Source organism: Suncus etruscus, chromosome 14 (genome assembly GCF_024139225.1).
Source record: "Suncus etruscus isolate mSunEtr1 chromosome 14, mSunEtr1.pri.cur, whole genome shotgun sequence".
Classification (NCBI taxonomy): domain Eukaryota; kingdom Metazoa; phylum Chordata; class Mammalia; order Eulipotyphla; family Soricidae; genus Suncus; species Suncus etruscus.
Window position 1 is genome coordinate 34,019,046 of NC_064861.1, and position 13,069 is coordinate 34,032,114.

A 13,069-nucleotide genomic window follows, 5' to 3' on the forward strand; every position below is an offset into this window, starting at 1 on the left:
CTATCGCTTTGGCCTCAAGATGAAATATTTTTGATATATTTTTACGGTTACATAAATTTGCTCACATATCTTCTTATATAATAATATAAAATATGCTGGAAATTTATGAGCGAAAGTTGACAATCATTATGTCCTTTTATAATTTTATCTTGTCACTAAAATTAGTGTCTCAAAAATATTTTTAAAGATGTTCAAGAGGCCAGAGAGTGCTTGCCTTTGGTACTTGCCTTGAACACAGTCTGGGTCAGTTTGAACTCCTGTACCCCTGTCTCCTGAACCCCACCAGGAATGATCTCTGAGCCAAGAGTAAGCCCTGAGGGCCGGAGCAGTAGCACAGAAAGTAGGGCATTTGCCATGCACACAGCAAAGTTGGTTTGATCCCTGCCATCCACATGGTCCCCTGAGCACCATCAGGAGTAATTCCTGAGTGCAGAACAGGAGTAAGCCCTGAGCACTGACAGGTATGATACACCCAAAGACAAAAATAAACAAGCAAGCCTTGAATACTCTGGTGGGTGTGAACCAAAAAATTGACAAACAAAAAAGCTGTTCAACTTTATAGTGACCCTGAATCCCTTCCAATCCTTTTCCCCAGTTCTGCCAGATAATAGCACCTATGAAAAATCAAAAACTAATTTTTAGAAATTTGAAAAACTTTTTGCTTGAACTTTTTCCTTCCTACAGTTTCTTACCAAAATAACTTTGAACTCAGTTCAGAATGTATAGCTAATGAGTATTTCTTTTTATCATAAAACATCTTTGTATTTAAATACTTTTGGGTATTTAAAATATTCTCAAAGCTTACTACGTCTCTTAATGTGAGGGATTTTGACTTTCAGTCCACAATCATACTTTATTCTACTTTTTCTTGCATTCCATAAAAGTCATTTTATTGTAAACTATAATTTTCTTCCTAGTAAAAGATTTCTTTTCTATTCTGTCTCCATAGTTTCTCTGATTCTGAACTGTTGTCTTTTTTATGTGCTTTCCTATTCAAACACATGCTTCAATGTTTGTGGCTCTTGCTTACAGGAAGAAGAGGTGGCGAAGTCTGGGGTAAGTGTAGAGGTGAATGCAACTGTAATAAAGGTTGTGCAACTCTTAACATATTCTGCATCCTTTTTCTTAATGCATGCACATAAGATAGCATGCGTTCTATTAACTCTGTCAACCTACATTCCTGATAAATGCCTTTTGCTAACAAAGTGAAAGTAATGACAAAACTAGCCCTTTTTTCCTTTATTTTTTTATTGTTGATGTCCCATAGTCCCTTTTAATTTAGCAAGGCCAGTTAAATGGTTATATTAAGTTTTTTTATGTACTGCTAGCCACTGATTTAGGCACTTTATATAAACTGTTTTGTTAGTATCATCTATTAAATAGTTATAAATATTAAATTAGTATTTAATTACTTATTTAAGCACTTTATATAAATTATTTAACTAAGCACCCCATACATATAGATACTCCAGTGGTGATGGTGGTTGGTTTTGAGGTCACACATAGAGAAGCTCAGGTCTGGTGGATCAAGGGACCTTATGGATGCTGGGGATTAAACTCAGGTCAGCTCCATACAAGGCAAGTACCCTACCCACTGTACAGTCAATTGCTCCAGCCCCAGAATGTCCACCTTTTTAAAATTTACTGGTTGATATACTATTAGAGTAGTACTAGATATGTGCATTCATAAAGTGGATGAAAAGTTTAAATTATGAGCTTTAATTTTCTTACCAGTTTTACAAAATAAGCAGCTTTTCTCAAAACTTATTTTTTATGGGCCACACCCAGTGATAGTCAGGGGTTCCTCTTGGCTCTGTGCTCAGAAGTCGCTCCTGCCAGGCTCGGGAGACCATATGGGATGCTGGGATTCGAACTACCATTCGTCCTGGGTAGGCTGCATACAGTGCTAATGCCCTACCGCTGTGCTATCTTTCCGGTCCCCATCTTTTGTCAAAACTATTATTAAATATTTCAGATCCTCAAATTCATTAATGCCATGAGACCTACAGAATTGTTTAAATTTTATTTCAAACCACTCACTATTGAAGTTTCCCCTATCTCAAAACTTTAGAATCAAAAACTAATCACCGTTTTTATGTACATTCAGAACTGTGTTATATATAATTAGGTATTTATTTAGATTTTCAGGATGTTTAGGATCTTCTAAATCATTTAGTACTTTTATTTTCTATCAGTATGGTTTTTTGTGGATAAAGGAGTTGTTTAAGAAATAGTAAAATTTAAAACTTTTAAAACTACATTTAAGAAGAATATGAGCCACTTTTAACATGAATTTGTCTTATTTATGAAGTTTGTCTTGTTTTCTGTTGAAGCTTTCATTAACTTGAGTTTCTACTTTCTTCTTCCTCTGTGTTTATTGTGTAATATTTCCATGTAATGCATTTGTTTTGGTCTTTTCAAGTTCTCTTCTGAATATAGAACTTATTATTGGCAATGCTATTACAAAGAATACTTGGACTATATATCAGTTGATGTAGGCGTTTAAGTTATATGATATTAGCTATTCAGTATTAGTGTTGTGCCGTGCTTGCAGACAAATACTTTTTCACATCAGAACATTTTCTGTTTGGGAAGTAGCTGCAAGATATTTCATAATAATTTATCATAGTACATTAGATATTTTTAGAAATTTATTTTAAACCTGGGGCCAGAGTGGTGGCCCAGGGAGTAAGGCGTCTGCCTTGCTAACCATGGACCATGGTTCTATCCCCCGGCATCCCATATGGTCCCCCAAGCCAGGAGCAATTTCTGAGCACATGGCCAGGAGTAACCCCCCCTAAATAAAAAGAATAGAAATTTATTTTAAACTTGTGGACATCCTTTTTGTGAGCTAAAATGTTATTAAATATTTGTTTTAAAATATGGGGCTAGGGCAGTGTACAGAGTACAGCAGGTAATACTCTTGCATACAGCTGACCTAGATTCAATCCCTGACATCCCATATGGTCTCCTGAACCCACCAGAAGTGATACCTGAGTGCAGAGATAGAAATAAATCCTGAGCACCACTAGGTATAGCACAAAATAAAAATATTAAAAATTAAATATTGGGGGGCTAGAGATAGCATGGAGGTAAGGCGTTTGCCTTGCTTGCAGAAGGTCCGTGGTTCGAATTCCGGCATCCCATATGGTCCCCTGAGCCTACCAGGATCAATTTCTGAGCATAGAACAGAAGTAACCTCTGAGCGCTGCCAGGTGTGACCACCCCCCTAAAAAAATTAAAAATTGGGGGGATTTAGTACAATATAGTATAGTAAGTAAGGCATTTGCTTTGCATTTGGCCAACTCAGTTCATCCCAAGCACCACATAAAGTGCCCCAAGAAAAGCCAGGAGGAAGCCTTGAGCACTTTCAGGTGGCCCAGAAATCAAAATCAAAATATCATTCAAGATATACATTGCATTTATTTGACTCTGAGTCCTTAGAAGTTGAATACATTGGGACAGAGCATAGGACAGCTGCAGGGCATTTGCCTTGTACATGGCTGAACCGGGACAGAACTGAGTTTGGTTCCAGGCATCCCATATGGTTCCTTGAGCCTGCCTGGAGCGATTTCTGAGCACAGAGCCAGGAGTAACCCCTGAGCGCTGCCGGGTGTGGCCCCAAAACCAAAAAAAAAATTGAATAATTATGTTATTTATCTTTTAATATACAGTATTTGCCGGCATATAAGACAACTGGCCATATAAGATGACCCCCTAATTTTGCAGTTAAAACATAGGTTTAGACCTATATTTGCTGTATCAGACAGAACGTTCCTATGCTGCAACTGTATGTCCCACAGTGAGCCAATCACAACAAGCAAAGGTTCAAAGGTTATACTGTCATAGACTTTCTCTCTGACTCTGGCCAATCTGAGCAGGCTTTTGACAGTGTAGATTGGGGCCAGAACATTGTCTAATTTGTATGCATCAAAAGCCTGCTTTTATTGGCTGAGCTAGAGAAGTGGTCCGAGCAGCCTTGCAGTGATTGGTGCAGGATCGAGTTGGAAAATTCGTTTTGTGGCAATATTCAGACAATTTTCGTTTAGCAGCATATTGAAACATTTTGTGGGTGGGATATACTTGGCATATAAGACGACCCCCTGATTCAGTTGACTACGTCGTCTTATGGGGCTGGAGAGATAACACAGTGGCGTTTGCCTTGCAAGCAGCCGATCCAAGACCAAAGGTGGTTGGTTCGAATTCTGGTGTCCCATATGGTCCCCCGTGCCTGCCAGGAGCTATTTCTGAGCAGATAGCCAGGAGTAACCCATGAGCACCGCCGGGTGTGGCCCAAAAAAACAAAACAAAACAAAAAGTCATCTTATAGGCTAGAAAATACGGTAAATTACTCTATTTAAAGATCATAATACATTTGTTTACAGTTGGAGTGAAATTTTAAAAATAAAGAAATAGGGGCCAGAGAGATAGCACAGCGGTGTTTGCCTTGCAAGCAGCCGATCCAGAACCTAAGGTGGTTGGTTCGAATCCCGGTGTCCCATATGGTCCCCCGTGCCTGCCAGGAGCTATTTCTGAGCAGACAGCCAGGAGTAACCCCTGAGCACCGCAGGGAGTGGCCCAAAAACCAAAAAAATAAAAATAAAGAAATAAAGAGTAGGACAAGAAAGTTTGAAAATTATTGTATCTCTCAATGAGGTCATTAAGTCACTGTCAAAATATTTAATAAGTTCTTGTTTTGAGATGATCATTCTGTTACTACTTTTGTTTCTGAACCTTGAATTGCTTCAGACACACATTGGCATCTGAGGTGTTCTTTACATGACTGAAACCCAAACACAATCATGTATGTAATCAAGGTGTTTAAATAAAATATTTTTTAAAAAAAAAGGTTGGAGTTGTAGCATGCTGCAAATACTGCTGCGTAGTCCAGGAATTCCAAGCACTAGTATTGAAGCTTTGTAGAGGGTATTTTGGCTGCCAGAGTTTCCAGAAGTATGAGAAGTCAGCCCAGATACCTGCATACCTGGAGTTTTGGTCAGATTGGTGTGTCTGCAGAGAGCCATCAAAGAGTGGTGACGCAGGGCCATTGGCAAAACTGTTTTTGTGGGTGATGGGTGTAGCAGGCCTGGCTTTGACAGTGCAGAGAGTTGGTCTGCCCTTTCCTCCTGAGATTGCCAGCTTTCATCTGTATGGCCGGTGTACCTGTAATTTTTCACTTCTTAGTTTACATCTTTCAAAAACCGTCTATGTTGCTGGCTGAATGCTAACTACTAGCAACTGCATTTTCATGTTATGCATATGTCAAAAAAATTTTTTGACTTAGGTAATGTGGTTTTAAAAAAGCTTCTATATTAGTGTTGTAATGCTGTTTCGCCTAAAGGAGAACTTATTTAAAGATAAATAACTCAATACTCATGTGCATTCATTAAAAGGAAAATATAAGCAAATTAAATTGCATATGACTTTTTAAAACGTCTTTTTTTTTTGGCTTTTGGCTTTTGGGTCACACCCGGCAGCACTCAGGAATTACTCCTGGCTCTATGCTCAGAAATCCCCCCTGGCAGGCACGGGATATATGTGATGCCGGGATTCAAACCACCATCCTTCTGCATACAAGGCAAATGCCTTACCTCCATGCTATCTCTCCGGCATCATTTTTTTTTTTTTTTGGTTTTTGGGCCACACCCGGCGGTGCTCAGGGGTTACTCCTGGCTGTCTGCTCAGAAATAGCTCCTGGCAGGCACAGGGGACCATATGGGACACCGGGATTCTAACCAACCACCTTTGGTCCTGGATCGGCTGCTTGCAAGGCAAACACCGCTGTGCTATCTCTCCGGGCCCTCTCCAGCCTCTTTTTAAAACTTATTAATATTCAGTGTCTGACATTTCTGAATCACTTTTATATATTAGTTTCTAGGTTTTGACCCAGTACAGTATTGCTTTTTGTATAATTGAGGAGTCAGTAAGTGAATAAATACATGATTACTTTTTTGAAAAAACTATGAATGTTAACAGCACTAAAATAATGTTAACTCTAAAAATAATTTTCAAAAATAAAATTGATGATTTTAATTAGATATGTGTAATCCACAAAAGATTATAACTTATCTTTCCCCAAGTCAAGATTTAACTAGTGGAGCAAATTATAAAGAATAGATTTATTTCTTCTTGGGACCGGAGAGATGGCATGGATGTAGGGCATTTGCCTTGCATGCAGAAGGACGATGGTTCAAATCCCAGCATCCCATATGGTCCCCCGAGCCTGCCAGGAGCTACTTCTGAGCGTAGAGCCAGGAGTAACCCCAAGTACTGCCAAGTGTGACCCAAAAAACAAACAAAATTTATTTCTTTAGTGAAAGATATGAACTTATCTATTTAATTTAAATTCCCTTATGCCTCTTTCTAGTTAATCAACCTCCCTCACTTCATGGTGCCAGTAAGCACTGAACTCATTTTCATTCCTATAGTTTTGCATTTTCTAAAGTGTTTTTAAAATAAATCATACAGGTTTCCTGTATCTCCTAGGCCAAGGAAATTCCCTCTCTAATGCCCCCAATTTTTACTATGCCTGTGCAGGAAAAAAAAACGGGGGGGGGCACAAAATAGTTTTTATTAATTTATCTATTTTTTATTTTTATTTTTATCCTTCTTGACTTCTTTGTTTAGGTATAGATATTGAGGTTGATGTCTCCAATCTTATTTTATGTTATTTTATCTTTCTCTTTCTTTTTGCTCTCTGGTATGATTTTATTTCAGGACCAAGACTATTAAGTGGTGCTTGCCTTTAGTACTGTAGTGCTCACTGGATATTTTATTTGATATTTCTTTCTGTATTGTTGTGATATTTCAATTCCTTTTTTCCTGTACTCTTTGAGAGCCTCTAGAAGGACTACACCCATTTTCGGCTTATTTGATTTTTACTCTACTTTATTGCTTTTTCTTTCTTCAAGCAAAACCATATAACTGAACTATCTAGTTCCGCTCTCAAACAGAGGGGTAAATAAGGGAGAGTACCAGGACCAACCAGATATATGATCACTAAGTAGTAAGCTAGACACAGAGGGGACCACTTATTCTAGCAGCCCGGGGAGTGAGGGTGAGGGATATGGGATGCAGGATGGGAACGGGGGTGGAGGGATAGCAAATTCAGTGATGGGAATTCCTCTGATTCAATGTTAATATGTACCTAAAATACTACTGTGAGAGATATATAAGCCAATATGGTCAAAATAAAAATTATAAAAAAAAAGAAATTAGCTTCCCAGACAAAAGGGAAAAAATAAATAAATCATACAATTTGCAACCTTTTATGTATGTAGTATGGTTTAGCACATTTTAGGTTTATATAATTACAAAAAATTCTATATTCTATGATTTTTTTCTTGTAAATATCTCAGATCATTTATTGAAAGGTTTGCTATCCTTATTTAATTACCTCAATATTATTTCAAAACATCAAAAAAAGAATACTGTTGTAATTGGATTTTGTACTGAACTGTTCATTTTGCAAGTTCTGAAGTTTTTGCATTTGTAAATAATGACAACTACTTTTCAGGTTCTATTTGACCAATAATAATTGAAAATGACATTTAATACATATTCTAGTTCATATGTTTGAAAGAAAAATGTAATGCTTTACAACTTCATTTCACTTTTTTAGAATGTAAACATTAGGATTTTAGTGTGTTTTAACTGGGTATGTGAACATTGCAGAATAAATTATTGTATGTCAGTGGAATATACACTTGGAATATTGTATAAATGTTAGGCTAATTTAGATAATTACCAATAACTTGGTGTTTGGGTTTGGGGAATTTTTTTTGAAAGGTTCAGGGTTGGTTTTGGGGGCCATACTTCCATACTTTGTGGTGTTAGGACTTACTTCTGGCTCTGCACTCAGAAATTTGTTATGCTGGTACTTGGGGTGACCACATAGCTGCCAGAGTAGATAAGTCGGCTACTTGGTAGGCAGACACCCTGCCTGCTATCTATTTCTCTGAACTTATACCTTGATTATTTTTAAATAGCAATTGCCTTTAAAATTAAAGCTACAACATTATCTGGGGATGTGGCTCAAGTTATAGAGAAGCCCTGGGTTCCATCCCCTGCAAAAAAACAGGTATAATTTTTTTCCTATTTTTTATTATTATTATTATTATTCTATTATTCTAAATGTTGTCTTTGTAGAAAGTTTATCCAAAAAAGTAGAACTGGGTTAAGAAATAACTTGAGGTTTTGACAGTTTCTACCCAGGCATTGATGAAGAAAAGATCTCAGATCTCTGTGCAAAGAAACTACATATTTCCTAATCACTCCTTCAACAAGTAGAAGCATTGAAGAGGTTTTTTTTTTTCTGTATTTCTAATTTGACTATTTTCAGTATAAATGCTCTTTTCTTATTCATTGTCAAATTTAAGTTTCCCCAAAATTTGTTTACTGCTAAAGTTGGTTATTGTGCATAGATAGGAGTGGTGCTGGAGATAGCTTGTCCAAAGCAATATTGTTAAGGAAAAATTCTAGAGATTTTTCTAGAAAATTTAGAGGAAAGAAATTTAGAAAAACTCTAGAAATTCCCTCCTGAAGAACACTTGAACAGAATCTGAGGATGGAATTTGCCCTTGCTTAGATTACCATATCTTCATATTAGAGATTGCTACAGGGCCCCTCATTTGTTGTAGTTATGCCATGATTTGCCTAAACACAAACAAATCTTAACAAATTCATTGCTTCTTAAAGAAAATTACCTTCTTTTTTGAATTCTGTACTTTTCCAAATCTTAAAATTCAGAACATTACCATGAGTGCTATATTACTTTGTATTAATGCTCTTCATCTTTTAACTCATTTGCACCAGCATGCATTAGTATTAACAGAACAAAATCAATTATCCATGATTAAATTTACCGTGCTTAATGCTTAGCTTTACATCCTCTTATAGTAATCTCCATTTTTTACAGGTCACTGAGTCAAGGCAGCACAAACTCAAACTTGCTAGATGTTCAAGGGGGTGCCCACAGAAAAAGGGCACGCCGTAGCTCCCTGCTTAATGCAAAGAAGCTCTATGAGGATGCCCAGATGGCAAGGAAAGTGAAGCAGTATCTCTCTGGTTTGGATGTAGATACAGATGAAGAGAAGTACCAGCTGATGTCATTTCAGTGGGAACCTGCATATGGTACCTGTGAGTAAAGTTTTCACTGTGTAACAGCAATAGCAAAATAGGGGTGCCAGAGAGGTAGGATAGTGGGTGCTTCACACATGGCCTGCTGAAGTTCACCCGCATCCGAGCCCTGCCAGATGTGATTCCTAATTGCAGTGCAAGGAGTAATCCCTGAATGAACAACACCAGGAGTAGATCAAAAATAGAACACACATAAAGAAATAGACTTATTTCTCTACTTATTTTTAAGTGCCACAAACATTAACTTTCTGGGCCTGTAGAGATAGCACAGCGGCGGCGTTTGCCTTGCAAGCAGCCGATCCAGGACCGAAGGTGGTTGGTTCGAATCCCGGTGTCCCATATGGTCCCCCGTGCCTGCCAGGAGCGATTTCTGAGCAGACAGCCAGGAGTAATCCCTGAGCACTGCTGGGTGTGGCCCAAAAACCAAAAAAAATAAAAAACCAAACATTAACTTTCATGAATTTACTGAAATACCTCAAGTATAATTTGCTGTGTTTTTGGTAAGAGGATGTTTAGGCCAAGCTTAGCTCTTTCCAAGGCATCCTTTATGTTCAATACCTGGCATACTCTGTTCCTGGAAGTGCTCGGGGGGGCCATATGCAGTGGTAGGGATCAAGCATGCAAGACAAGCACTAAGTCCCTGTATCATTTCAGCCCCTAATGTCCTATTAATATAAGCTAAAGATTCTTATTAACTTGTTCTAGAAATAGAAGAAATTTTTCTTGAAACACAAATTTCTAGACCAAAGAAATTTTGCATCCTATCTTCAACTCTATTCTATTTATGGCACTGTAGAAGCTATATCCTGAGCTTTTCTACAAGTAGCACCTGAGCACCACTAGGTGTTCCAAAAAATGAGAGACAAAAGAACATCATTCATCATTTCTTTTCTTTTTTTTTTTTTTTGTTTTTTTTTTTGTTTTTTTTGTTTTTTGTTTTTGGGCCATACTCGGCCGTGCTCAGGAGTTTCTCCTGGCTGTCTGCTCAGAAATAGTTCCTGGCAGGCACAGGGGACCATATGGGACACCGGGATTTGAACCAACCACCTTTGGTCCTGGATCGGCTGCTTGCAAGGCAAACGCCGCTGTGCTATCTCTCAGGGCCCAAGAACATCATTTCTTATGAAAACTAAAACATTATGGAGGAGGTCTTATATTTCAGAACATTTTTACCTTTAGCTTTAAATGAAAAACTAAAAAACTATCAAATTCTCGAGGCCAGAGAGATAGCACAGCGGTAGGGCATTTGCCTTGGATGCAGCTGAACAGTGGTTCAAATCCCGGCATCCCATATGGTCCCCTGAGCACTACCAGGTATGACCCAAAAACCAAAACAAAAAAAAAAAACAGACAAAAAAAAACTATCAAATTCTTTACCATTATTTTTTGGGGGGACACACCCAGTGATGTTCAAGGGTTACTCCTGGCTATGCACTCAGAAATTGCTCCTGGCTTGGGGGGCCATATGGGATGCCAGGGGGATCGAATCTCGGTCCATCCTAGGTCAGCCGCGTGTAAGGCAAATGCCCTAGGCTGCTACGCAACTGCTCCAGCCCCTCTTTACCAGTCTTTATTTACTGGGTAGTATATAACAGAATTAGAACCCCTGAGTCTCTGGGTGTGACCCAAAAACCAATGAGTTAATAAATAAACTACAAAAAATGTAAAAAAAAATTAAAAGGAGGGCCTGGAGAGATAGCACAGCGGTGTTTGCCTTGCAAGCAGCCAATCCAGGACCTAAGGTGGTTGGTTCAAATCCCGGTGTCCCATATGGTCCCCCGTACTTGCCAGGAGCTATTTCTGAGCAGACAGCCAGGAGTAACCCCTGAGCATCACCGGGTGTGGCCCAAAAACCAAAAAAAAAAAAAAAAAATTAAAAGGAAAAGGCTATGTTGCTATTTTAATATTAAAGAATCCTCTGCTAGATGGCTTGAACACGTTAGAGTGGATGAAAAGCTGTTTATTTCATGTTGGAGGTAAAGTTAATAGATTCAAAAGTAGGTAATATTTATAATACTAATTAAATATTTTTAAATGTAAATATTTTGGTATTGTAAATAGATGTATTTAATGCAACCGTGTGTTGTTAGTTGTTGTAATCTGGCCTTTAAAATGTAGAATTAATAACTACTTACCTTTTTCTTTAGTAACCAAGAACATAAATGAGAAAAGGGCAGCCAAATCATCAGAAATGTCTCCAGTGCCTATGAGATCAGTTGGCCAAGTAGCTAAAGCTCACTTGCATCAGCCACACAGAGTAAGCCAGGTGCTTCAGGTGCCAGCTGTTAATTTGCATCCCAGCAGGAAGAAAGGACAAACAAAAGATGCCATCACATTGAGTGAGTCTTCACAATATTTAATAATATTGCATTCTTTTAATTTAAATTTCCAGGGGAATTAAAAATAAAAATAATTGTGAGACAGCAGTAGGGTGTTTGCCTTGCACGCAACTGACCTGAGATGGATCCGGGTTTGATTCCCAGCATTCGATATGGTCCCCGAGCCTTCCAGAAGTGATTTCTGAGTGAGTCAGAGCCAGAAGTAATCCCTGAGTACTGCTGGGTGTGGCCCCAAAATCAAAATATAAAAAAATAAAAATTAATAATCATGAGAGAAATTTTTATGAGATCAGTTGTCATAGTTTATATTGTATATCTTGTATATCAAAAGTTTCTTTTTTGCATGTAGCTGGTTTTGATGAAAACATAACTCACTTGCTAACATTAGAATTCTTTTTTTGTTTGGTTGGGTTATTTTTGGATTTGCAGCCACACCAGTGTCACTCAGGCGTTACTCCTGGCAGTTCTGTGCTCAGAAATTACTCCTGGCTTGGGAGACCATATGAGATACCAGGAGATCGAACCGTGGTCCATCCTGGGTCTGCTGTGTGCAAGGCATATGCCCTACCACTGCATTCTTGCTCCAGCCCCTAACATTAGAATTCTTATAAATGAACCCACAGAAAACTTACAGCGAAGTTTGTATATTTTGGTACTAAGGACTTTTTAATTGGTTTTTATTTTTGTTTTGGGGGTATATCCAGAAGAGTCAGGGATTATTCTGTTCACAGGGATCACTCCTGGCAGGGCTCAGAGGACCTAATGAGATGTCAGGGGTCTAACCCATCTTACTTGCTATACTATTACTCCAGTTCTGGCTTAGTGCTTCGAAAGGTAAATTTATTCAGTTATCTGCTGCAAATGCCACACAGGAAACGAAGTGGTTTGCCTAAAAATTAATGTAGGAGGCTAGCAGAAGCCCTGAGAAATAGAGGGATGAGTCCCCCATCCCCCAAGAACAAGTTTAACCTGAGAGGTGATGCCCTTCCACCTCCTCTGAGGGAGCATAGACCTCTCCTGCCCAGAGACACAAAAACAGAGGAAAACAGCCACTCCACTTTGCTGTACTTATTCCCTAATCAACGTATACCAGCACAATATGTAGAAAAAAACATACTGTAAAGGACAATATGGGAAAGCATCACAGAACACCAACATGCTTAGAGAATTAAGATGATGGATATGAAGACCAACAAGTACCAGTCACCTACATAGCTTCTCTGAGAAAGACTTTAGAGAGGAAATTTGGAGGATGTTTAAGGAACTCAAAGAATCTATGGAACGAACTAAACAAAGCATAAATAAGAATCAAGAGGACATGAAAGTATAAATTAAAAAAAAAACTCCAAACCGAAATATCAGGGCTAAAAAACTTGATGGCCGAAATGAAAACCTTTCTGGAAAGTCTCCCCAGCAGAGAACTGCTACTGAAGACAGAATCAGTGAGCTGGAAGATGAGCTGCATAACAACTCTATACAACAGAAGAGTCTGGAAAAGAGCCTTAAATTAAATGATGGAGAAAAAATCCTCATAGTGTGAACAGATGAAAATAGAAGTCTAAGATAAACTCAATAGGAACAATATAAGAATC

The 13,069-nt window shown here is 38.3% G+C and overlaps 1 protein-coding gene across 3 annotated transcripts in view; it reads left to right on the forward strand.

The window, feature by feature from the left end:
* Positions 1-13,069, forward strand: part of RAPGEF6 (Rap guanine nucleotide exchange factor 6) — a 210,760-nt gene that overhangs the window by 169,056 nt on the left and 28,635 nt on the right. For 2 of the 3 annotated variants that reach the window (XM_049786707.1, XM_049786708.1), the window contains 3 exons: positions 1,033-1,056; positions 8,918-9,138; positions 11,286-11,477. In XM_049786707.1, the coding sequence (XP_049642664.1) occupies positions 1,033-1,056; positions 8,918-9,138; positions 11,286-11,477 (437 nt within the window). The remainder of the gene's footprint in view (positions 1-1,032; positions 1,057-8,917; positions 9,139-11,285; positions 11,478-13,069) is intronic. The other variant, XM_049786709.1, reaches the window with a different exon arrangement.